Below are 27,455 nucleotides of genomic sequence, written 5' to 3' on the forward strand. Positions count from 1 at the left end.
AAAAAATATCCGGAGTGGCAGCTCTCACAGCTTCTTAGCAGCATCGGTGGGATGGAACTTGTTTTACAGCGAAGCTTTTGGCTTCTAGTTGGTCGTGATTTTTCGTGGGCTAGTTCTTTGCTCACCCAAGAACAGTACCGCCACCTATCGGCCGCGGCCACTCAGACAGACTTCAAACGGCAGTTGGAAAACGGCTTTGTCTTTAAGTCCCCGCGTAAAATAATTGTGTTTTCCCGTATATTTGAATTACAATCCGAAGCTATCATGTCTGCAGCTTGTTTTTAAGCCGTGCTTTACGAACCTTCTGGCGCAATTTACATTGAGGAATCGTATTAGTTCAGTAACGCACTTGCGCTAGGCAGACGGCCCAGGAGAATGAAAATGTATGCTGCACTTTCGCACGCGTGTATGCGCATGACGGACGGGTGCACACAATGCATCTGTCCTTGATGCGTGGGCACTCTGCCCGTTGTATCTATCGCACAGCGTGTGCTGCGACCATAACAGACATTATGGCAAACACTGTTCAAAAACAGTACCGCCACTTAGCGGCCGCAGCCATTCAGACATGCCTCAAACGGCAGCTGGAAAAGAGCTTTGTTTAAGAGTTTCCGCGTAACAGAAATACGTTTTCTCGTATATTCGAAAAACATCGCGAAGCTATCATGTCTGCAGCTTGTGTGTAAGCCTTACGTTACGAATTCTCTGATGCGATATACTTTGACAAATTCAATTAATTCACTAAGGCACTTGCGATTGGCGGAGGGCCTAGAACAATCAGAATATATTCTGCAGCATTTCGTCACACCTTCGCGCGCGCGCGATGTACGTCACTTGTGGTGGTGGTGGTGCTTGTGGTGTGGTGCTTGTCTAACTGTGGCTACAGCTTCGCTGTACATGCACTTTCGCAAAGTGGAATATAGGCGCATTTTCTTTTTCTTGTGTTGTCACGGACTGGTAATTTGCGTTTAAGTGGTTTATCCTACAGTCATATCACGTGGCATTCGCAGCGTGTCATTTGTAGGGATGAGAAAAGGGCAATGAGCATTTATTCGTATTGCCCAAATGTCTGAATTTCGCAGTATGGAGCTGCACTATCTATGCGGCACGTGCTGTAAATTTTTCCTGTGCTTTTTACTGTCATGTCCTGTTTTTTAGCAATCTTTGCCTACTTCAGGTGCTTTGAATCTATCTATCTATCTATCTATCTATCTATCTATCTATCTATCTATCTATCTATCTATCTATTTATTTATTTATTTATTTATTTATTTATTTATTTATTTATTTATTTATTTAGGCTTTTACGCCCACCAAGTTGTCCAAGTTGTCTGCCAACTTGGGCCACTAGGTATTTGCTCATGGTCGTGATGCCATAGTCGTCATCCTTTCAGCTGCTTCGTCTGACTCTTGTCATGCCGTTGTCGTCGCGACTTCAACGCCGAACCAGTGGCCCTAGTTCTGAAATAACATGGTGCCGCTAGGTATGTTTGCGAGGTCGTGAGGCCGTCGTGACCGCGTTGAATCAACCGTCATTCCAACTTTGCCATGCGGATGTCGTCATGCCATCGTCTTCAGGCCATTGTCGTTACGCAGTTGTCAGGCATTCATTGCCATACTATCGTCGTGATGTTGCGGTGGTCGTTCTATTGCCATCACACCAGCTACGTCATCCGACTCTCTTTTTTGTCGTTGTCGTCATATGGACGTCGTTATATAATAGGCCTCACGTCATCTTCGTCATATACTCGCTGTCATACCACTGTCCTCAGACCGTTGTCATGTCATCGTCGTGATTCCTTTGTGACCATACAATCGTCATTATATATTAGGTCGACGGCTCTACTACGCCATGTCTTGCAAGGTTTTCCACATCCATCGTCCCACATACATCGCGTCGCAATCACCTTGAGTCGCCGGAGCGCAAGTGTGGCAAGTGTGACGTCATGCCACATGATCCGCTGCGGCAAGGCGTCGCAGCTGCACTCGCTGGGAGCCTCACCGCTGCGGTACCACGTGACTAGGTGAGTGTTTAACTGGTTTAACGGCTGCTTCGCAGGCACTAAGTCTCGCCATTGATGGCGAGCCGGCTTGGCCGTCTATGCGTGGGCTTCAGCGGAAGCGACAGGCGGAATCCAATCATCCAGTAGATATAGCTGGACGGCAAGCTGCGAAATATCAAGCAAAGGTAAAGTTGCCTGCTGATCGAAACACAGGAGCAAAGGGAGGCCAGATTAGAGTGTTATAAAGGAGCTTATAAAGCGCGGAAGCGTGCCAAGATCGAAGCTACTGCGACTGCTGCCGTCGTTCAGTAACACGAACAACAACAAGCAGAAGCATCCGAAGCCGTGGATTCAAGCAACGGCGCCCACAACGATCGTTTGACGAACCACACCCTTCGGCTGGCGGCAAGCTGGACGGCGGCGGCCAGGTTTCACCGCGACTTTACGGACAACCCGTTGGGCAGCGTGAGTAACGTGTGTGAAAGACTGTGGCGTAACTTTAATGAAACATTCTGCATATTTTTTGCAAAACCAAGAACAAAGAGACATTTCGCTCGTGATAACTAGGTTTACAAGACTTAAACCTCAGCCAATTTTTCGTCATATATTCGTTGTCATACCGTCGTTGTGATACCATGGTGGTCGTTTCATTGTCGTCATTCTAACTTGGTCATCTGACTCTCGTTGTCGCATTGTCGTTACACTATGATGTTCATGCCATCTTCGTCACACTTTCATTTACCACCGTCATCACCTAAGAAACATTATTCCATTGTCGTCATGCGTTCGTCGTCAAATGGTCTTCGTCCTTCCACTGATGTTATTTCTTTTCCTCATTCTACTGTAATCACGCTGTCATCATTAAATCGGGATTATGCCGCCATTGTCATGCCGTCGCCGATATTGCGTTGTCGTCAGACAGTCGCCGTCATAGATTCGTTGTGATGTCATCGTCATGCCGTCGTGGTCGCGCCATTATCGTCATTCCAGCTTCGTCACCTGGTTCTCGTCCCACACTCGTCTCCACTCGCTTTCCCGATGCCGTGGTTGTCACGCAGTCACCGTTATACCAGCGTCATTATTTCAGAATTGTCATCTCAATGTCGTAATGCCGCCTTCGTCATACCACTTTTGTCGTTCTTTTTTCGTCATTCCATCTTTGTCACTTCGTCGTCGTCGTCATACAGCGGCTTTGATTTTTTCATGCTCATGGGCGACCTCGGCAAGCGAATACCATAGAAAGGTGGTCCAGTAGCGAATACAGTTTGTGTCGCATATAGCCGTAGAAACGGAAATCTCAGAATGGCTCCTACAAAATTTTAAGTACTAAACGTGGCTACATCAATACAGCGTGTTGTTATTTTGTTTGAATTCTAATCGCATTACCGTCGACAGTCATAGTCAGATGGGTACTGGCCGTAATTGTTTTCTCGTTCTTTTGTGTCGGACAGTGGCCTAAACCATGCATCCTGACTATGGGTGCACATATTTCCCTATATTGTGCGATATTGATGCGCCTTACGTTTGTGCGATAGACGCCCACCTACTTTCTCAGCGAGTGAGGAGAGACGCCCAGATTAATTAAGATACTTTGCTTACAATGGGACAAGCCCACTACTCCAGTAAAAGATGAAGCTCTGCACAAATACCTAATACAAAGAAGATAATAAGCAAAACGAAAAATTAAAGTTATATTTTAAGTTAACTGATAGATCGCGGTGTGTGTGTTTCTTCGACTTTCATGCTACGTCACAAGGATAATGTCCATCTTCTCACACTTGCGCCTCATTCTTACTTTTGGTAGATAGTACTGAAGAGAATAATGTACGGCTCGCGTATATTCTGCGTTCAAGTGTAAAAAGACACGCCTGTCCTGTTGTTATTGCTTCAGCTTACCATTCACTTAATCACGCCAAACTTGACCAGCCAAGCTTGCTACCATTTTTGCTACCAGTAATGGTGTATCATAAATGTGGCGAAGCACGACTCTGTGGCGCTCTCTTCGCTTAATTCGGGATGTCAGATTGTACACCGTTATTCGCAGCTCTTCAGCGCAGAAACGACATCCCCAATTTAAAACCCTTTGGAAAAGCTGAACACTATATACCTATATTTTCCGGGTGGATCTAAACGACAGCAAACAGAGGTTGTAGTCATTTGCGCTGATTTTACTCCGTGTTTTCATCAAAGCAACGCGTTCACACACTTGCCTTCCCTGGTTATCTTCGCTTACAGAGTGAAGTCTACGCGGCCTTTCGTTACTTCAACGCCGTGTCGCTCCTCATCACTGCCCTCTGGCGGTCGTCGAAGTCGAAACCGTCGAATGGAGCTGCTGCTCTGCCCGCTGAGTCCTTCTTCATCAACGGCACTTACCCCAGTCTGCCGACATCGCCCAGTCGGGCTGACGCTCGGGGACAGGTGAGTCATGCTATAAGTTTAGATCATGCAAATCAATGATAACGAAGAAAAGAAATGAGACAGGTTTACGTCTTACGTACACTCCAGTACAAAAGCTTACGAAACAGAGTTGCCACCAGATCACAGCTGAAGTTATTTATGCTGTATAGGCGCGCATGCGGGAAGTGATCGGTTTTGCTGTGGTGTCTGCGAAAGTAAGTTCTGAATCCATGTTGTAATGCCAAGGTACGTGATTAGGAAGCGAGCTTTCCTTTTTTTTTTCTGGCATGTACCTGGCGGATTACTTCATTTGTAAAATTTCTCAAGTAAACAACTGTTATCTTCTCAATTTCCTACCTTAAGTTGTTATTTATAGTAAACGTTATAGAAGAAAGACCTGCTAACGCAGCCACTAAAGTGGTGCCATAATACCTTTATTACCTCCTCACAACAATAAGTATACAATTCCTAAAACATGGCGTTAGTTTACGAGACACTAAAGGTATTCACAAAAGCAAGTGAAGAGAATCGCACAATAATGTTCCAATGATTACTTGGCCACTACAATATTCCTGGGAATGTTGCAGCGGACGAGGCCCCTGGATATGCGCATGTTAACAACGTCACATCTGGGGTAGCTTGCACGAATATGTGATAATTAAAATAATACCGAATTTAAGAATGCATTCTAGTGCGGAATAAGAGTTGTCTAGGAAACTCTTAAGAATGCGTTATTATTTAGTTAATTCCTCATTATTTTATTTTACGTTAGTGCAAGCCACCTGCTGACTCCCTCGAAGACAAGGCGAATTGCAGCTCATGCTAAGACATATCTCAGCCCATGGTTGCAGAGCAACATGGTTTGATCGGAACTACAAATCTTCAGATTTATTTTACGTGGACTCTTCGCTTCAACTTCCTATCATGTCTGTACTGAATACAACTAGACTCTTTGAAACGCTGATTCATCGCCTGCGGCTCGGTACCACGTAGGCAATTATTTTATTAAATATTAGAGAGCTGAGAGTCAAATGGATTTGTGGCCACGGGGAGGAGGATATAGGACATCTCTGTTAAGGTGTCCGCGACACGACACACAGGTACGTTTAGCCCGTAATTTTATGGCATTGAGCCGCAAACCCATCAGCCTCAGGAAGACGTTAGGTCCATGTCCAACATATCATTTCAAAGAAGAGCGTTAATAGCCTTCCAAAATTTCTAGAAGTGAGCAATAATCTCGGAAACCATTGAGTGGAGTGTTTATCTGTGATAAACTCACTTTATGCATTTAATTTGACTCCACTTTGGCCCATTCAATGCCTGGATTCATGCACCATCGTGAGAATCTAATCGTTGTTTTCTTATGTGCCATGATTTTAGTGTAGCTATGTGACCGGACTTTGTATTTACTTTAGTCTACTTATGTGACTGGACTTCGAGGTTTAGAATTGACTTTGAGTTTTAGGGCGCTTAAGTGATTTCTTTTTGTTATTTCTATGTGAAAAGCTGTAGCCGGCGCCAATCGAAGGCGACAAAGTGTCATAAGCAACAAATTATTATTATTATTATTATTATTATTATTATTATTATTATTATTATTATTATTATTATTATTATTATTATTATTATTATTATTATTATTATTATTATTATTATTATTATTATTATTATTATTATTAAGAGGTATACGCCACAATGAGAGGAATAAATTTCGGCACGCTTGTGGCTGGTGTTGCTTCTATTTGTGCCCAGTGACAGTACCAGCCGCACGCTCAATGGCATGCTTTTCTAATCTTTAGAAAAAAAATGGATGGAGTTGTGCGTAAAGACATTAAACCTGGCGACCCTTGCATAGAGTGTGTGCGTGCGTGCACACCGAATCCGTGTGTGTGCGCGTGGGTGCCCGCAGGTCCAGAGCAAAGCCGTGCTGCTGGACTACAGCCCCGGGGCTCGGGGCTTCGTGTCCGTGCGCGAGACGGAGTTCCGCGACGCGGCCCAGCCGCTGCGCAGTGGAGCCTACCAGGTCTCGGATCGCGGCTCTTCGCGGTCCTGGATCGGGCGCGTCGACTGGCCGGCAGGCCGCAGGCTGGAGCCAGACCCCGAGTGCGTCCTCAAAGAGGTCAACTGCGGGGGAGCCTGGTCCAGTGAGTGAGCCATCCGCTACTATTATCTGTCTACAAACGTTGGGTGGGGGATACCGTCGACGATGATTTGTCAGTGTAAGCGACAAGGAGAACGCTCCTAGAGAGATAGGGCGTAAACTTTATTTTCAAATCAATAAGATTTGAGTCCCGCGTCTTTTTAGTGGGTCTGGGTACCCGCCGCGAAGCCGGTTCCGAGACCTTGTCTCGAACCGGCTTCCTCGGCTCGCTGGACGGCCCAGAGTTGTGCTGTCAGGTTCGAGCTGAGCAGTGCGGTCTTCCTGCGCGACCGGAGGCTGGCGGTGGAAGAGATGGAGGGGTCGGCACTGCCCGACTTGTTTGTTAAGTCCCGACACTCCCATAACATGTGATTTAGTGTGGCAACCTCGCCACACGATGTGCATCTGTTTGTAGTGTACATGTCTGGATATATGGCGTGCATGTGTCTGTCGTTTCTGTAAGAATCTGTTTGTAATTGTCTGAAGTGTACTGTTTGCATCCTGTCTAACCTAGCGTGAGGGAATGGGTATACGCGTCTTTGTAACTGGTAGTGGTCAAACGATCCTCCCACGCTCAGACGTTTGCAGTACCCCGCGGGGGCGCTTCCTCCGTGAGTGACGCCTCGAGCAACGCGGTTAGCCGCTTCGTTGAGGGTGCTCAATCCAGTGTGTGCCGCGATCCATAGCAAGTGCCTTCGGGTATCGAAGTCGGCTTCTCCCTGGTGTATGGGATGTCGATGGAGTATCTGATACGCCTCTTGCGAGATGCGCCCATTTGCAAAATTGCGAATTGCCGTTTGCGAATCGCAGACCATGTATGTTGCTTTGGTTTGTGTGAGGGCCAGTGCTATGGCCGCTTCCTCTGCCGCTTCGGCATGTGCCGTGTTCACGGTGACGCTCGTGAGGTGCTTGCCTCGGTGGCTAGTAACTGCCGCCACGAAACTCTTCCTGTCTCGATAGCGGGCTGCGTGAAGACCGCCTCCTTGTTGTTGGAGTAACTTTGGTTCATGTGTTGCGCTCTGGCTTTACGTCTCCCCGTTTAGTGTTGGGAGTGCATGTTGCGAGGCAATTGGGGTACGTATAATTGCTCGCGTATGGTTCTTGGAATTTCTATTTTGATGCGTGTGGTACGTGATGCCGAGCTTTTCGAGCACGTGTCTGCCCGGGCGGGTCTTGAATAGGCGCTCGAGTTGGGACACTTGTTGCGCCTCCACGAGTTCCTCGAGCGTATTGTGTAGACCTAGTTCTAAGAGCTTGGTGGTGCTGACTCCGGGCGCAAGCCCCAACGAACATTTGTACGCCTTGCGTATGAGGGCGTTGAGCTACCGTTCCGCTACCGTCCAGTTGTGAAACGCTGCCGTGTACTTTATTTGAGAAATGACGAAGGCTTGTATGAGTCGTATGACGCTACCTTCGCGCATGCCCGCGTGTTTGTTGGTGATGCGTCGAATGAGCTGCATCGTGCTGGTGGCCTTTGCCGTTATCTTGCGAAATGCTTCGCCATTGCCGCCCTTGTGTTCGAGCCCCATTCCTAATACCCGGATCTTATCTACCATCGGAATGGGTAAGCCGTTCGATGCCATTAATTGGATATGTTCCTTTTCCGGGGGGTTGTAGCCTTTAGGTGGGCGCCCCTTTCTCACCGGTCTATATCGCAGCAGTTCTGATTTTTCGGCCGACAGGCAAGTCCCGTGCCCACGAGGTAGTTTTCCACGCATTGTGTGGCCTGCTGTAAACGTTGCTCGATCGCTCCGTCACTGCCCGTTGTCGTCCAGATCCTAATATCACCCGCGTAGAGCGCGTGATGCAGTCCTTCAATTTGAAGCAATCGGTCGGGTAACCCCAGCAGGACGAGATTGAAGAGCATCGGCGAGATCACCGAGCCCTGCCGGGTGCCCGAGCTCCCGATGTTGATTTTGTCTGACTCTAGTTGTCCCACTCGCATGCGAGTGGTTCTTCCCATGAGGAAGTATCGGACGTAGTTGTACGTTCGCAGTCCGAGATTTAGCTTGTCTCTTTGTCGCAATATGGCATCGTGGCGAACGTTATCGAAGACCTTCTTCAGGTCCAGCCCGAGGATGGCTGTCGTCGAGCGCCCCGGATTGTCTATAATTTGATGTTTTAGTTGCAGAAGGGCGTCTTGCGTGGAGAGATGTCTTCAGAACCCAATCATGGTGTGTGGAAACAATTCGTTGTCCTCGAGCTAATCCGTGAGTCTACTGAGAAACGCGTGTACCATCAACTTGCCCACGCAGGACGTGAGAGAGATGGGACGCAGGTTCTCCAGCTGTAGTTTCTTACCGGGTTTCGGTATCAGTATGATATTTGCTTCTTTCCAATGCTGGGGTAGCTTGCCGTGCGCCCAACACTCGTTAACGTATTTTGTGAGTTTCTCGATCGATTCGTAATCGAGGATGCGTAGTGCCTTATTGGATATTCGATCGGGGCCAGGGGCCGACTTGGTGTTGAGTTTCACGAGGGCCGCCTGGATTTCGGCAACGGAGAATTCCGCGTCTAGGGAGGCGGTGCTTTCTCCCAAGTAATCCGGATATATTTGCGGTGGCGTTTGGGATATGTAAAGGCGTTCCACATCCCGTAGGAATTGTTGCTCCGTTCCCCCGTAAGCGTGTATGATTTTGTATATGCCTTGCATATGTGTGGTCTTGGTGTTGGTGGGATCAATCAGGTGCCGCAGTATCGGCCACGTGCAATGCGTAGTTGTTGCAGGTTAAGCGCGTGCTTTTCTATTTCTTTGTTGAGTTGCGCTATCCGTTTACATAGTCTCTTATTGTGTCTCTGTTGTTTCCATCGGTGCTGCAGGTGGGTTTTGGCTTCCCACATGTGCAGCAACCGGGAGTCTATTGTCTCGAGCCCAGCTCTCGACCGGATCGTTTGCGTCACGCGCTCGATATCCCACCGCAGTTGGTCCGTCCATTTGTCTATGTCTTTGATGTCTTCCCCCTATTGCTTGTCACGATGTTTGCGTAGCTGATTCCAATTGGTGATCTTCATTTGACGACCGCGGCATTTTATTCCTGCCGGCCGTCTTCTGTTTCTATGGAAGTAATGTAGTGATCGCTTCCCAAGTCTTGCATGGTGTTTGTTCAAGTGTCTTTGCGTTTGTTGCACGTAAAAGTAAGGCCCGGCGTCATGTCAGTGCTGACGCTGTTGCCGTGCCTTGTTGGTGCCGCGGGCTCGGTGACCAGCTCGAGTCCGGCGTATTGCGCCGTTGCTCATATATGCGTGCTTTTGGGGTGATCGTGCTTGTAACCCCACGCCGTGTGCACCGCTTTGATGTTCCCTCCCCCCCCCCCCCCCCCAATGAATAGCTGTTGCCCTTGGGCGATGTTGATTGCCCGTTTGAAGAGGACATGGAAGCGGTGCTGGCGGCATCTGGGACTGCTGTAGACGTTGAGTACGAAGATGCTGTTGCGCGTCTTGCGTGGTGGGATTAGTTCTACGAGGACCTTTTCAATGTCTCTGATTTTGGTGTCGTGTTCGATAGCTGTGGGCGCTCGCTTGACCAGCGTAGTGACGTTTGGTTTCTCCGCCTTGCCTGTTATGGACTGATACCCCGTGAGTTTGGCTGGACCGTTTGTTTCTTGCTCCTAGAAAGCTGTACACATTACGAAAGTAATGCTGCGCTTGAATGGGTGTATTTGTGACGGGGAAGATATTTAGGTAGCGTTTGCTGCTCGTCTCGTAATTCTGTCGAGACCAGAGCCGTTAGCCAGCATAGCTTCAGCGGTTTACAGGTAGTTACGCATAAAAACTGACTCGCGATATGTGTGTGCTGTCTCCAGCGGTGCGAGCGCTAGTGCGAAAGGCGACTTCCATCCTACTGTCCCGATGCCGTCACAGGGGGAGGGAGTGGCTGGAGAAAAGGAACGCAGTCCTTTCCGAGTGCTCCACCCGCACTCGCACGTAAATCTTCAGACGCTTCAGAACTCTCATACGACAGCACGTGCATGGAGCGTTGCGTTTTTGTTTGGCCGTTGACACACGATTTGTACGTTGATTTTTGGCAGCTGGGCTCCAGTGCGCTATACGCGTGTGGGGGCAATACACATAAGTCCTATGCGTTCTTACGGTATATATGGAAACTATTTTGGAAGTGACGTAATTATACACCTTATCAGGAGCTTTGCCATTTTTCTACCGCTCCTTTGAAAAACATTGAACCCGAGAATGCCATCCAATATTTTGCAATCTATTTTGAAATACTAGCTGCGTCAACGCGCTCGTAGCAATACATTTGTTCGCAGTGGAAGGATGCAACAATATGTTATCTTGAACTATCATTATTCATACAGCAAAAGAAAAATAAGAAAAAGGAATACGATAAGCAGTTTAGTCAAGAGTTCGACGGAATGCCGTCAGGTCAGGCAAAAGATGAAACAGTTCACTGACCAAGGTCAAAACAAAAATAAACTTTGTTTTAGTTTTGATGTATGTCAGTGACGTGCTTCATTTTTAACAACGATAAACAGTTGAATGATAATGAGCGACTCGAAAAAAAAGCTAACATATATAGGCGATACTCAAACGGATGTCATGTGCTTATGAAGGCACCCAACGAATAGCCGCTAAAGCGAATGTTCTTAGTTCTTAAGTATTGCAGATTACAATCTATTTTCTCTTTTGTAACCCAAACAGTTGGGTAGGTCAAAACCGGGGCGAGTGGTCGCTCCCTTCTCCTCCTAAACCCACCCCTGCACTCGCGTGCGGCGAGGGACAATACGTGCCAAGTGAGCGTATGCGTGTCGCTCTCCGCCGACTGCGTTATGACAAATAATAGTTCGCAGCGTGACAGGTTTGTCGTGACTACCACGCGTGTCCGAAACCAAACAGCATAGGATAGCTATCTCTAGGATGCAGCGGGCCTTGCTTTCTTTTTCTTTCTTTATTCGCGCTTCTGAGCACGCGATAATCAGATCGATGGCTTCCCGAGGCGTCAGCCACGTCGCTCCGTGTTACTGTGGAAGGGCTCGGACAACGCCAGATCCGACCCCAGCGGACGTGCCGTGACGAACGAGCGAGCGCAACATTTCGCACCTACGTGTAATCGCGCTGTACGGCACTGTCTTTCCTCTTTCCACAGCAGCGATGAGAAAGATGGAAACGGAAAGAAGGAAAGTATAGCGTCCGGTTTCCTTCCCTATAATGGGCAATGGGGAAGATTGAGCAACTACACTCTCTCAAGTGTAGTTCACAGAGACAATCATTCATTCTTCTACCAGTAGGCACATTTAGAATACCGACGAATGAGTGAGATGATGACACATGAGCAATGATGACCTCGCAGCTCGCAAGCTCCAAAAACATTGGCGGCAGTGCTGTGGTATTTTCTTCCCTTTCTTTTTTTTTTCTTTTTGGCTATCGGGTGGGGGCTATGTGACCATCCCTAACAGTTCTGTATGGCGCCTTGGGAGCGCAAGTCTCAGTATTCTGAGCCTTTTATTGTGCTATCTGATTCCTCTCTTGCAGGAAAGAGGGTGCTTCTGGCGCACGTTTAGCGCACGGTTATATAGGTGTCACGCCAGCAGCTCTTACATCCGCTACATTGACAGTGCCTTAAGCACCCCATTCGTACGGAAATAAGCATACCATTGGACAGGAAGAAAAAAAGGAAAGAGGAAGAAGGTGGGAAAGGGTGGCTCGGCTTGTAAAGAAGAGACTATACACGATGTAAAAGTTAGGGTCGGGCATGTCGAAAGGGGTAGCTGGCCCATGCCGTCATCCGACTCATCCACGCTAAGGACGTTGTTGAAGGGAGGAATATGTTCTTATCGAGAACGAGAGGTACTGGGTTTATTTACAATATCTACATGAGGAGTGGAGAATGTAACGTCTCCTCAATGTAGCATGACTGAATTGAAGCACACTGAGGAGCCGAAAAGTCTGCTTAACCCCCTCTATCCTCCCTAGATCCCTAGGCCAGGGAAATCTGCCGCCCCACCTTCACTCCCGCACCTCTGTTCACTGAACACACAGAAAGGAGGGGAGCTTCGTAGACAGGGATTGTCACGCTTGACGAAAGCTGGCGTGTCTTGGTTCATGGGATGATCCAGCAGTTAGATGGAATGTCTGTCAAATAACCGTGACGTTTACCGGAGCCGGTGAGTAAACGCCGCAGAACACCCTTTTCCAGGAGTTTCTTGCTCCCATTGGTCCGTGACGGCGACAGTGAACCAATAAACAACACTCGATCCACCAAACATGTCTCGCCTTGCTGGCGCCGCATATCTGTCCGAGGGGGATGCATTGTTAGCTTCACGAAGCGATTCGTCGCAGTGGTGCGGGAGAGGCTAGAAGGTCAATAGCCCCGCTAGCTGGCGGATGGTAACAACGAATATCCAGGTTTATTCAGGACAATGGTGACAACAACAACGAGAAGTAGCCTGCATGGCTTAACATAAGCTGTTTTAAACCTCTTGCCGGACATACCCGCTGCAATATATATCTAACTAGCACGTCACGCCAAACAGGTGCCTTGCAAATGAAGCCTATTTGAATGTCTCAAGAACATTTTCGTTTCGCGCAGTGGCATCTTGAGCGTCACTCAACGTTCCGGAATCTTCCTCCCCAAAAAAGACCAATCGCCCAAAACAACCGCGTAAAGAATGCCAAGCACTTTCATACGGCTGCGTACAAATTAGTACTATTGAAGCGGCGTGCATTTTTGCACGCCAGGTGGGCATGTGCTGCTCATTCTAAGGTATTAGGCTTATTTTGCGGTTTGTTATGGAACCTCCGCACGTGCATGGCCTTTCAGCAGGTATAGGCGCCGGGGGAACAGCTGTAGGGGGTGACGAACTTAACCCTTCAGGCGATGTCTGCACTCTGCGGGCGAAGAACAGAGAACTCAAATTGAAGCATTCTTTGGGAAGTCTAGTCGAATACCTAGGTTGGAGAATGGTCCAGAGTGCGAAGGGGTGACTTCAAATGCGAAGCAAGATTTCTCATTTATTTGGCTCGCTTTCTGCACTAATCGGACTGAAGCACTCTCGTCCTGGATCCGACAGCGTAGCGCGCACCACCTACACCTCGCATTTTGATTTGACGGGCTCCAGGCACTCTTGCATTCATTAGTATGAAATCCCGAGCGCTTTGTAGCAGGTGACACGGTGATGCAGAGCTTGTTGATCTGTGCGGCAGGAATGCCAGTGCTTAGCGCTTTTTCGTTAAAACTGTTAATCTATATGATGGGAAGATTTGAATTCGTGTCTGCTGTCTGGATGGTGGTCGGTCACAGGTTTGCAAAAGAAATGTAGCGTGCAAAAGATCTTTCATTCGGGCGGTTTTCTCGTAAGTTGAATGTCCCGATTAGAAAGTAGTTTACGCCATCACCTTGCTACCATCGTCCTGCCGCCACATATATTAGCGTGATAAGAAAATACAAATACGCTTTTCCTGACATGCCATTGGGAAATGTGCTCAGTCAAGATCGGGCGCCAGGCATAACACTAGCGAAGCAGGATCAAATCAAAACTCATCCTTGTTAGGGCCACATCATTCTATGAACCGAGAATCCATACGTCACCGCTAGTCTCCAACGCAGAAAATCTCGGCTGCGAGGGGACGGTGCCCTTTCGAGCAAAAACACGTCATTATGCGCTGGAGGTGCGAGCACTCGTCGTGTGCCATAGAGGCTGTCGCCACCGCGCCAATCACAGCTCATAGGCGCCATAATATATTTTTGTCTTCGTTTCTTCCCCACAGAATTCTTTCTTTCTTTCCTTCTTTCTTTCTTTCTTTCTTTCTTTCTTTCTTTCTTTCTTTCCTTCTTTCCCTCTCTCTCTCTCTCCGCTTCAACAAGAGTCGAGAAAAGCCTGCGACCCCGCGTCCTTCTAGCGCAACCAGATCGCTCAAGCCGCATTGTTCGGGAGCGCGTCGAGCTCCACTTGTAGCGGCGGTGCCGACTTCTTCCTTGCGTACCCGCTCCGCAGCGGCGAGCCGTCGCTCTGGCTCTGCGCCCCGTCCTCTCCCCATCCCCGTATTCTTTTACGTTTACTCTGGCTCGTACGTCTTTCCTTGTTTAATTTCCTAAAGGCGCCGCACTGGCGCGCGCCCGCCGAGGCCATAAGGAACGTCCCCTCCGAAGCGTCGGAAAGTTGCGAGCGCTGCCCTTTTGTTGGGCGCACGCGGCACACGCCGCGCTGCTCCGACGCCCTCGGCAACGCCACAATCCCACCGAATATATATATATCCGCGGCCTCGCGCTGCTTTGCTTGGACCGACGTCGTCGTGTACGACGACACTATTTCCTGCCTGAGCTGGCAAGCGAGCTAGCAAGCACGCACGCACGCACGCACGCAGCTCGGACATACAGCTCGGCGGCCGTTGCGTCGCGCTGCCGAGGCCTTGGATAAGCCTTGGATGCTGCTGGGCGCCCCCGTTTCGCTTTCTTTTCTCGCCCCTCTACGGCGCAGCTTTCTTCGTTTATGCAGCGGCGAGTGTAGCCGCGGCTCCCGTCCGGCGACCACCAAAGCGGCTCGGAAGGCGTGAACGCGCAGCCGAGAAGCCACCCCGAGATGTTCGAGCTCGCGCCGCGGCACGCCTTCTCCCTCCGTCACTTCGCCACATTCTGAAACCGCTTCGCGGACTCCCATCTATCTCCCTCTGGATATTCGGGCGCGTTTTCTTTTCTCCGCGTCTTTCTCTTTCCGTTATTTTTTTGTTTCTTTTCTTCCCGGTCCTTATGCTTTTGTGCAAACTTCCTCGTGGGGAGAGTGTCCCTTCCTATAACGCTTCCTTCTGAGGGAATACTCTTTTGTGGTCGGCATGGGGCATAAAGCCAGTCGTGCAGGAGGAAAGAAAACGGAAGGAAGGAAGAAAGGAACAAGTGGGGAGGGGGGGGGGGGGGGGGTCGACTTGTCGATCGCCACATGCTTGTACTTATTTTTTCTCTTTTCCTCCCGCCATCTTCATTCGCGAACAACTCCCACCACCGCTGTCTTCTCCTCCGATGTTGCCACCGCCGCTCGTGGAGACATTATTTGTTCGAGTCCCATCTTGTTCGAATTGAGCGGCTTATAGAACGGATAGCAGACACGCTGCTGGAAGCGGGAGGAAAACGTTCCCCCCGCAATCGCACGCCCGATGGCATCTGTCGCGGCGAAGATAAGCACTGGATATTCTGGCCGAGTTCAACGCGCCGCCTTTCTGTTCAAACAACAGTCCTGGGAAAATAAAGTTGTTGCTACTGCTGTTGTACTAGATGCAGCGGCGAAGTCAAGGAACGCCACGTTTTGCGTCGGCCTTTCTTTTTCGCATTTATGATTGTAGAATTTTGAGCAGCAGTACCCGAACGTTATACGCGATGCTGCTGGGCCGCTATAGTTGAACTTTAAGCAACGGAGAGTAAACAGTTGTCCTTCTTCTCAGGATGAAAGCTCCGTTTATTTTGTATTTACGCCCTGAGGATGCGACAGCTTTCGCTTGGCGTTCAGTGTTAATCGGAAGACTCCATTCTTTTCTATATTTATTGCTTTATTTTTCTAGTTCATCGGCTTTCGCACGGAAAGTTTTCCTAGATAATGTATTATGCTTATCAGCTTCCTATACTTAAATCTTTCAGCTTCCTTGATGTTCCTTAACCAATGCTTGCTGTTTCTGATCATCGATGGATGCTCTTTTCATTGGGTTTGTTCTTCTTCTATACGACCTATTTCAAAACAGCGTTCTGTGTTGCGCTCATAGTGTACAGCTGGTCTCGCGATATTTTACTACTATGTGAAACGAGACGAAGAGCAAGAAACTTTGTGTATTTCTCAAACATTTGCCGAGGCGTTCGAACTTCCATAGAACAAACTTGAGGCTAGTAGCGTTTGTCGTTTGTATTTTGTTGACACGAAATCGGGAATGTATTCAGAAAGTTATTGCCTTCGTAAGTGTTGTTTGTCGTTGACCGGGACCCCTCTCAATAATTTCCTTTGCTGTCAGCTTCTAAATTTAATTCTGTTAGCTCCTGTGAACCTTTTGGAAAAACTCCGCTCAATTGGCGCGGATATCCTTGAGCAGACATTTTCCAACTCACGTAATTGCGATTGTAGCTCTGATGTAAAAGCGATCTGGCTAGTAAATGAGTGGCCCTCAACACATGGTTTGTTCGCCTTACGCAGATTCACTTTCTTCGATCAGCTCCATCTCAAGTAGCAAGCCTTGCGTGCAGCAAGGCTTGTTACCTTAGCTTTCATGAAATTAACGCTCTCTCTCCACCGCACCAGTGGCGTCAGCTAGGGAAGCTAGTACCCTAGCTCAAATGAGCCCCTCATTACATTACCAACTCGAGACGCTCTTGCAACAATTTGCGTGGCACTAAGACTTCAATGCACTTGCTTTCACCGTTGTGCCGCTTTGCTAACTTTCAAGGGCGCGAACTCCGCCGCCCTAACTGCACCGGCTTGGAGCCCGCTTCTGCTCGCATTAGCCGAACGCAGGTTGAAGTGGCACACTCTGATAAGCACCAAGGAGCTTAAACCCGGCGGGTCCCTATAGCGCACGACAGACAGATTTTCCACCCCGCTATTCATTCTCATTCGTAAACAAAGGTCTCGGTGATGAGCCCGCCAGAAGAGAAACTCGCCATGGTGAAGCAAGAAAGCAACTACAACGCAAATCTGGGCACCGCTCGCGCGGATGTGTACCCAAGGCGACGACTTTTTCCGAAGCAATCACGTAGTACTATAACCATGACTCGAAGTAGCGTATATACACAGAAGGAAAACTGCCGTTCGAACACCGGCACCATAAGACGAGGTTGCAATACGGGGGAGGTGGAGGATTACGCCCACGATCGAGACGACGAGAAGCCAAGGCGCGATGCACGTTTCTTTTCATGGTCGCTCTCTTATTTTTACATTTCTAATTTATTTTATTCAAAGCACGACCTCCCCTATTTCACGGCCGAACTGTCGCCTCCCGTCGTCGTTTTCCTCGAGAGCTGCCGCTTCCCTCCTTCCCGCTGCTGCGCTCGACGAAACGACCCTCGCGCTGCTGAACGTGCTCCGAGGCAAATCAATTTAATTCTCGGTCGCCGTTCGTTCGCCTCGCACCACTCCGACCATCTTCTATCCCGCCGTTCCTCTCCCTCCTCTTCCCTCCATGTTTCCTCAGCGCCTTTCCTCGTGTTTCCATTTCTTTCTTCTCTCACTTTCTCTCTCTCTCGCCCGCTCTCCATTCTCTTCCTCGCACTTCAGCATGTAATCCTTTAAAGAAAATTATTTTTCGGCCGTCGCTTTTCTGTCCATCGTGCTCAAGGGCTTCTCCGGCGATGGGGCGAGCGGTATTGGTACGCTGCAGTGAGCGCGGCTCCGACTTGTGCTAAGAGTCTTCGCGGGCCAAATCTGGTTCGGCGATGCGAAAGGAAACACATGGCTCGGAAGAGAAGAAGGCGGTGGCGTCTTCGATCCTCGCTCTCACTGCCCTCCCCCGCCCTCGGCCAATGCTGCTTGCACGCGAAATGCGGGCGAATGGCCGCAGGCGAACGGGCGTGTTCGGTGTTCTCAGCCAGCTCTGCCAGGGGGAATGCACGGCTGCGCGCCCCCCTTCCACCCGTCGACGAGATTCGTGCGCTACAGGAAGCTGAGGAGCGCGAGTGGTGGTACTCTGCGGAAGAAAATGGCTTTCCCCGACATCGGAGCACCACGCGTTTGGTACGTCCTCTCTCCGAGCGCAGCACGCCCCCGTAGAATGGGGGACACTCGGAAGACACATTGCGCGAGAGCCTTATTGTCGAGCAGCATGTTTACCGGTCATGCCGCACAACGTACAACACATGGAAGATGCTCTCTGAGTGAACCTTAGAGCAGTGTCTTTTCTGGGTGGAAAGGGCGGGCATGTTGGAGACGTTGCAACGTGCTCGTGGCTTCCGTGCGCTCGGTCGTATGCTAAATGTGGGATCGATGCTAAAGGAGCATGACCAAGGTCGTCCAACTATTCTCAGTTTAGCTTTGTAACCGAGAACAAAGTGGCCAATATGGTTACGCCCGCAAGAAAAAAAATAGAGGACTGGGCTCTCATTCAGCGCACATTCTAGCCCGAATTTTCAATTTCATATCGCTGTCTCTATAAGGCACCTCCAACCAACAGTAATTGCCATTTTTACATAGCATGTATGAAGTAAAAAAGAAAAGATAGAAAAAGAAGGCTAGTGCCCATGTGGCTGATCCGAGTGCTCGGAAATGTTCTGAAACCATATGCTCCCCATGTGGAGGTATACTACATACCCACAGTGCTCCGGCAAAAGTCTTCCCCTGTAAATGGGCAATAGCAGCAATAGCGGCTGGGTTCATCAGACTGCGCATAGAGCCAACGTCTCCTAGGCAGCACACTTGTGCACTCTGCTCTACGGTAGAATGCTACTTGGACCGAAATTTTAATTGCCAAGTCAGGCGTGACGAAAGCGGTGACGTCAAAATCGCAGCGGCTTACTGGGGAGCATCCCCATTGACTTCTATCGCAGTCGGGCAAGGAACATGATGTCATGGATCGAAGTGCACCGGCCGTATGTGCCGTTTAGGAGACGTTGATAATACCCGCAGTCATATCAGTTGCGCGATAAAAACGCCAGAAACCCGACACCGCCTGCCAAAACTATTTCGGGTTGACCATTGAAACGTGCGTATAAAAGCTAGCTCCCACAATTGTTTCTGGGGTTTCCTTTCTTTTTAATCACACATAAACATGGCCTTCGAAATTTACTTCCATTACAATGAAGAAGAGTGCGATTTTATTTGGTACTTGTTATTGTTTCCAAATTTATATGCAGTTTACCTGCGATAAAAGAAATTTATATGGCACCGCGAATGCGCTCAAATTTTACCGGCTTACTGTAGGCCGTGTACTGTTTAACATGCAGTGAATAATTCAAGCTCGAATATTTAGTATCGTGGCTCCCTTAAAGAAGGTATGAACTTAAGCGTGTCGGTGATCCATAGTAAACTTTAACTGCATGTTACGAAAAAAAAAAAGGACACAGGCAGAGAAACACGTGCAACAAACACTGCCCGCGTGTTTTGTTTTACGTGTTTCTTTGCTCGTGTGCCGTTTGTAACGCTTTTGAAAGTTTGTTACTCATTAAGTAAATTCGTGCCTCGAGCATCGAGGGTCGTGTGCCTTTTTTGCTTGGGTGGTTTTTTTTGTTTTTTTTTTAGAGGTACACGCTGATGAACTCCAGGCGGTGAAAATTAATCTTGAATCTCCCTCTACGGTGTGCCACGTAATTAGGTCGCGGTTCTGGCACGTAAAACTACAAATACTTCTTTTTCGGAGTCCCATCTCGCCAAAAGTAATGCGAAGTACTCCACTGTACAACGTCGTATTCGGCCTGCAGTCTGCACGTCTCTATGGCATGACTCCGTCAATCATTAATTATTAGTGCATAAGGCGCGCTCGCCGGGCACACAGTGCGGAAGGAGAGTCGATAGCTATGCGCCACATGGTCAGAAATCACCTTTGGCCTTCGTTTACAAGTACACCGTCTCCGGCTTAGAAAAAAAAATTGTCACTGTTACTAACGTCTGCAAACCACTCGTTGGTGGTGACTAACAGGAAGTGAACGAATGTCGAAGCATAATTCCTTTAGTCACGTTCTACGCGTTAAAGGGGCATTAAAGAGAAAAACTGTTTGGGCTGCACTAATTAATTTCTCTCTTATCACACCAAAAAAAATCTGGCTTCATCATGTTTCCAGGCAGAGGAAGACGGTATTCGCGGCTGAAGATGGACCTTGATCAACCTTGCCTTCGTCAATTGAAGCACAAGCGCTTTTTGGGCGTCATTATTGACTACCGTCTACAGTGACGACGAGCTGTGGACTCGATTGTGATATCACTATCTTCGCGTCTCAATGTGATCCGTAGAGTTGTGGTCAGCAATGGGGAAATCACCCTTCTTCAATGATCAGGCTGCACGATGCACTGGTGACGAGTCGAATAAGGTACCAGCTCCCTTTCATTTCCCCCTTGCTATCACAGGTGGAACGACTTGAGGTTTTGCACAGAAAGGGCCTAAGGAAGGCTCTTGGCGTTCCGCAGACTGCTCCTAACAATGCAATACTTTATGAGTCTCTATCGAGACCTCTTAGCCTAGTCGCTTCACAAAGGTTATTGATGCAAATTGGCCGCCTCAAATAGATGGTAGCCAGGCGAGCCCTTCTAAAGCGCCTTCGAAAGAGATCTGAGTCCCGAGCGTACTTGGCCCTTAATACTCTTGGTTACCTGGGTCTTGACGCTAGAGGTCGAACTAAGAGGTTGAAACCACTTTGGTCATTCGCGAGCCTCGATTGTTCGTTGACAATTCCTCACGTTCGCACTAAGCGGAGTTCTCCTTTGGCGGCAACGCGTTCGCTCGTACTGGAACATCTTTAGACTGAATATGCACGTCATCTTCAAATTTTTACTGATGGCTCTGTGGACACGGCCAGAGGATCTAGTGCAGCTGCTTTTCACATTCCCTCTTCGAAGTATGATTGGTCTGTTCGCTTCACTGCAGTCGTGTCCTCCACAACGGCCGAAAGCGTTGCCATTGAGGCAGCTCTAAAGAAGCTACGGTTTTGCACTACTCAATCCGTTGTCATTGTTACAGATTCAAAATCTGCCCTTCAAAGGTTAGAGCACGGCTTCCCTACTGATGCCTTATGTCTTAGCTCCCTACGCTCGGTGCACAATCTCCATATCAAAGGCTTCTCCATACGTTTCCAATGGGTACTCTCGCACATAGGTATCATAGGCAAAGAGACGGCGGACAGCCTCGCCCATAGAACGCTGTCTAGGAATCCATTGAGAAAAGTGCCTCAAGAGGACAACAGACTCTTTAGAGCAGACTCTTTGTTGTGCCACTTCGGTTCTTTGTAGAGCTCACCTCACAAGCCGTGTGTGACCAAGGGCCTCAAAAGAAACCAAGGCACTTTAGTGCTTCGCATTCGCACGGGCTCTGCTCGTACCCCAGCGTGGATGTAGAAGACCGGCCTGGCGTTGTCTCCATTATGTTCAACGCGTGGTGCGTGCGGTGTCATAGAACATTACCTTATGTGATATACTCTGTATAACGCGGAAGGAGTGTGTTATTCGGGTCCCTCAAGAAGACAGCAGTTCCTCACAGTTCTCTTCAGGACATTGTTTTCCCGCGCGAAAGCCAGTTGTGTAGGAAGGAGGTTTCTCGCCTTCCTTTAAATTACCTGCAGGACACGGATTTGGCCTCCACATGGTGACCTTAGGAGTGATTATTTGTAATTGTGAGGTCTGTGACTGATCTGTGTGATTTATTTATTTTAACTGTCGCTACGATGGAGCAATTGCCGGTAGCAACTGCAAGGCTAATCCCACCAGTAGCCTACAACCACTCAACTCAACTCAACTACCAAAAGAACAAGTCACTCTCAATGTAAGACAAGGCTTGGTTACGAGCTAGAAAAGAGACATAAATGAAAAACGGGTGGCGACGTCGCCTTGAAGTTTCCACACCAGTTCGCCGTGACGCCACGGACTTTGACGACGTCTACTCTGTGATAAAGTTATTTTTTTTATGTGCAGAGATTGTAGAGATAAACTTCTTTTCCGTTTAAAAAGAGCCAAAGACTCAACTTCGGAAGCTTTAGAAACCTTTAATGAGCCAGAATGTCCAAAATACGAAAAGACGCTTTGAAATTCGTTACGTCACATTGACGTACTGGCGGGAATGTTTCCGGTGCGAAATCTGAAAAAAAAAAAAAAGAAAAGGCAATTAAACGTTAGTCTTCATTTTCTATTCTAATAATCAGCCTATTACAGCGAAACTTACAGAAATAGAAAAATTGGAATGATATACCGGAATTGATGCGATGGTTCAATTTATTGTCCCTTTAAGACAACAGGCAATGACACAATTTTGTTAGTGGATCTATCATTAGTTAGTAGGGTAACCTTAATGTGATTATTCATCTGGAGTTCATACAATATGACGTCAAAAGCGTTCTATGTAAAGTGCATTGAACGTTGTCTGACGGTATGTTGTTCAATGAGCAAAGCAAGACGTCACTGCTGAATCGAGTAGACCTGACTCTGCGGTTTTCTGTAGACAAGGAAATGGACCATGCATCGGATACCTTTCTTCACCGATCGCGACTGGAGGTGGACTGCATACCTCGCTTTTTTCACCAGGGGAGAAAGAAGATGGTTTCAATATCCTATACTGTGACACTCCACACGCTTCTGTGGTCTCTCCACAATATGACCAACAGCGAGCCCATATGCGTGATAAGTTAAGCCGTTCGAACAGCTGTGATTTTTCTGTAAGAATAAATACTTGCTCCATTGTCATGCCCAATTATGCAGAGACGGGCTTCCACGGCCCTACCGGTTTTCCTTGCAGACGTCTAACTGACTTTATTTGATTTGTGGAACCTTGTGAACTCTACTTATATTTAGTGTTTGCTCAGGACTATACTTTGAAAACTAGAATTCGTGTCTGAACACGTAATAGCTTTTCTTTTTTATTCCACTGTGAATAATGCACCTTCTATTGAATAACGCAGGCGCATATGCGGCGCTTCTTCCGGTTAGCTTTATTTCTTGTCCTGCTGACATTTTCGTTGTTTGTAGGCAGCATGTCTGTTATATTGTTATATACGTTATATTGTTATATACGTTATACTGAGAAAAGGGCAGCCTCAGTTTCGTAAGCGTGTCTTGGGAGAGTCGGCTCCAATGTAACCTACGTTCCCGTTCGTCTGCATTTTTAAAACAACGAGTAACTTAACTATGCATAAGAACGAAGGACGCAAAAAAAATAACAAAAGGAAATACAAAACCGACATCGGCAGCTATTCAAGGAGCACTTCACTGCGATTAAACAAGGAAGCTTGGTTAGTGCGTGATTCAAAATATATAGCATGGTCGGAAGAAAGGTAGCACTTACACGAATCAAAAGTACACGACGAGCGCTGGCGTTCGTCGTCTTGCTTTTGTTTTTCTTCTTGTATCCACTCCCTCACAGCGTTGCTTAGCCCTGCTGAATACTTCATGCTGAATTCTCATTTGTTTTTCGCGCTGAGCTCAATGCCTAAACACTAAAACCCAATTTCAATATCCTCTGCCCCACCTCCGCACGTTCTCTGCGCCCTCTCTACGAACTCAAGAGCCGCCTTATAGAACAACAGGAACGAGTCTGTTTGATGTTCAGTACTTGAAAGACTTGAATCAATATATTTTGTTTTGTAAAAACTAAGAACATTATCCTAGAACAACACCCAATAGATCTTGTTTTTCTTTTCTTTCTTGCTTGTTTTCAAGACTCATTCGTGTTCGAGCTTCTTGAGAAACTGCAGTCTCAGGGTAAGCTGAAATACTCACATAATGAAATGCATAGAGAAAACGCAAAACAAACAACCCAGCCTTTCATTACCTACGGGTTTAAAATAGACTCTGCCATCAAAGAAATATCGGTGGACCGAGTCTCTGTTCGTCTTTGTGTTATCAAGAACCAAAGAGCAGCCTGCGCATCGATGCAGGCTTCCTAATAACGAAATGAGCGCCTCTCCGCTTTCGTAATGGAAGTTACTAATTGGCTTTCGTCCTGAATAGTGCCTATCGGGCCCGCTGGTGCTAACAAAGGCGGCGCATAAAATATACATTCGACATGTCGGCGGTCTTGGTGACAAAGGTCAACCAAGGCAAGGTGATCTTTAAGCATCCAGCGCAGAAGAAGAAAGCCCTTTGCTCGCATCGCGGATACAGAGCAAACACAGTTGGGCACCAACTAATTATCTCACTCAATGCGACCGCCTCCGCGAGTTCGTGCTTGAGAGGCGGCTCTATTTTACGGATGCATGAGTCTGAATCATATAAATCTTGAACACACACAAAAAAAATTTGGAAAAGCAAAAGCAAAAGCGATTGGTTCAAGTCGTTTCATTTTATTTTGTCCAGCAGAAGATGTCCATATTGCACAGTAATATTCTTCCTTAGAGGGCGAACCAACCAGCCGTAATAACTCATGCATATCTGAGAGACTGTGGCGCCTATCATAAGGTTTCTCGGTCGTGACAATGGTGGACTTGACTATAAAAAAAAAACGTAGCATAGTTTCCTCTTTAAGAAGCGTGCATTTGGTGTTCTATATACTCACTGTCGGTATATCCAGCAGAGCTTTCAGATCCACTCCAAACATGTGTATTCTTTAGCAGAAGATCGTTCCACGACGAGAGAAACTGCTTTTTTGCTCACCTACCAACCTTTACGAAACTAGTCTGATTTCACCGAAGCGCACACCACTGATTGCCTCACGCTTAAAGAGGGAAAGAACCGCGACTTCAGACGGGACGTAAGACGAGGGAGTGGGCAGGACGAGCGGTACCAACTAGCCCAAAGTTCCCCCCTCTTGAACCTGATTGCCTCACAAGAGATCGCGGTGCGCAAGAGCTTTTCTTGGGCTTTCGCTCCGTCCCACCTACACAACCAGTTTGTTTAGGTCTGCTCAGCAACCAACAATCGCGATGTTGTTTCTGGCTTTCGAAAGTAATGTGGCAACAAAAGCCAGCTGATCGGATGAGCATCCTAAGTCGTCTTACATTTCACTAAATTAACAAAAGGCATCGTTTAACGTATATATACACTTAACCTCCCTACGTCAGCCTCGAAAAATATACGCTGCAGAGGGAGGAGACGGTGAAGGTAGACTGATGTGGCCGTCTTTTGAAATGCTCTGGGCGTTTTGTTTTCTCTCGTTCCCGTACGCCTACACTACGAGCAGTTACGCGAGCCACTGAAACAACACGCAAACATGAGGCGAGAGAGAAAGTGCCGCACATTGCACTTCCCATGGCGCTTGCATGCGGTGCTCTTGAGGTCTATCATGAAGGCCTGTAGACCTCATGAAATTGAGTAGCGCGAATAAAGCCTTCTGCACGGAATTTATTTGGAAGCACTGGCCTAGAACATTTTGTTGTGATTGTGGATGATTGTCCAGTTGGTCCTACACCGTGCACATCACTTACCTCTAGTCACTATAGTGCGGGCAGATGCAGATAATATGTGCGGCTATCACGTGGCAGCTGTACGTGTCGCACGTGAGGCTGTTGTCCATCAGCAAAGCACAGGAGTCAGTAAATGCAACGCCGAGACACAAACGGTACAATATGGTCTGTTCGCGCTTTGGTATCTAAGAGCCGTAGATGTAGCTGTATATCCTGGGACAAAGAACGTAAAAGACACATGGTGAAAACGTTCAAATCCCACCGAGGCAATGTACATTCACGGGACACCGAGCGCAGCCTATAGCAGCAGCCTCAGTCCGTGCAAGCTGAATCAAAACATATCGAACGCTTTCATGTGCAGATCGGGCAGTTCCATCGGCGTAGTCATTCACGCTGATATTGCGGTGTCCCGGAAGTCATCGGAAAGTTATGTCATGTTCCTCGTCATAGCTGCGATGATAGGCCTGTCGCGAATTTCTGAGACCAGTTGTTCACTGTATCCGTGGCGCATTGCTTTTCTATGCTTTATAGAACGCTGCCTTGAAGTCGCCGAAATCTGTCCATTGTTGCGGTGGTTCCTGATTAATGAAATCAAGTGCAGCATGGAGTGCAGCAAGCTTTGCGCCCCACGTCGATGTGGTCATGCGTGATGTCTTCAACTTGATGCCTTCAGATTTTGTTGGTATGATGACTGCAGCCGAAGGGCTGTGTGGTTTCCCTGAACCACCTGGATAGGCATGTTGCCGCGTTCTGTGCACGTTGTAGAGTATTCCGAGGGTACTTGCTTTAAAGCTTGCAACGGCGCTCCAACTTTCTGTTTGACGACCGGAATTGCCCATCGCACATAAGGCCCGTGCATGCACCATAATGGTACTGACAGCTGAATCAGACAAAGCAGACGTGATGACAAATAGGCTATGGTTCACAGCACGTTCCTTGTTGGAGCCTCCTAGCCGCGTGAGTGTTCTGGTAACTGCGCAACTGTCCCGCAGCTTTTGTGGACTGTCCCTGCCGAAAGCACATTGAGCGCCGAGCCAAAGCTGTTGCGCCGGTGGTGGCGGCGGAACAACAAAAAAAGAAAATTAAGGCTCTCCATTTATTACTTCTAAGCTTGGAAATATACCTTCAGCAGCTGACACCAAACGTCATATACCTGTGCCAACTATTAAGAAAAAATGTTTAAGCGAGCCACTTCTTTTTTAGAGCAGTAATTTAATTCTTCGATTGACCGCTTGATCTCGTTCTTTAGGTGCTCGAACGGCACAGTGTAAATATGTTGCGGCGCATGAAATTTGCCTGCAACCTACGCTGTGATAGTTATGAAACAGTGCGCCGTTTAATCCCCCACAGCTCTCCAAAGCGTAACTATCGGGATGTTGTTAATTGCGCATAACGCTTATAATTACGCCATGCACAAAAACTGCAGCTTCCATCACAGCTCACTCTTGACATGTCCTAGATCCCCGACGAAGCTTATTGAGCTCGTTCTTCTGATTTGTTCAATGCATTTTGATCCACTTTTGGAGCTGGCCTTCTTGAGCGAACGTGTTGAAGTGGACATTTTTGTGTCCACCATCGCATCCAGCGCGCCATAACAGCTTCACTCCAAGTCGAGTATTTGGTCATGAGCGCAACGCGTGGCATGCGTATATAAGCCACTAAATGAAGGCTGTCTTTGAAATCACAGTATGCTCTAGACGTAGCACTATCCGTTTAGTGCTCAAAGGCGCCGCAACTAGACTACTTTTCTGTCGTCTCATTAGAGACCTTAGTTAATAAGTTTGTGTTGAAACATGCAAGGCTGTGTTCGGACGTCACCTTGATTTTTCTAGCCATTAAAGAAAACTTGAAGCTAACGTGGCGAACAACCTGTTCTTGCTCCCTTAAGAGCGCCCGCATCACGGCATATCAGCGTCGTACTCTGCTGTTCCATCCTTTTGTCCCGACTACTTTTTCTCCG

At 47.9% G+C, this 27,455-nt stretch overlaps 1 protein-coding gene across 1 annotated transcript in view; it reads left to right on the forward strand.

Annotated features, from left to right (window-relative positions):
* LOC142572249 (retinal guanylyl cyclase 1) overlaps positions 1 to 27,455 on the forward strand; it is a 217,804-nt gene that overhangs the window by 84,735 nt on the left and 105,614 nt on the right. Inside the window, exons 3-4 of the mRNA XM_075681222.1 lie at positions 4,239 to 4,421; positions 6,310 to 6,544. Coding sequence (XP_075537337.1) covers positions 4,239 to 4,421; positions 6,310 to 6,544 — 418 coding nt within the window. The remainder of the gene's footprint in view (positions 1 to 4,238; positions 4,422 to 6,309; positions 6,545 to 27,455) is intronic.

This window comes from Dermacentor variabilis, chromosome 2 (genome assembly GCF_050947875.1).
Source record: "Dermacentor variabilis isolate Ectoservices chromosome 2, ASM5094787v1, whole genome shotgun sequence".
Taxonomy (NCBI): domain Eukaryota; kingdom Metazoa; phylum Arthropoda; class Arachnida; order Ixodida; family Ixodidae; genus Dermacentor; species Dermacentor variabilis.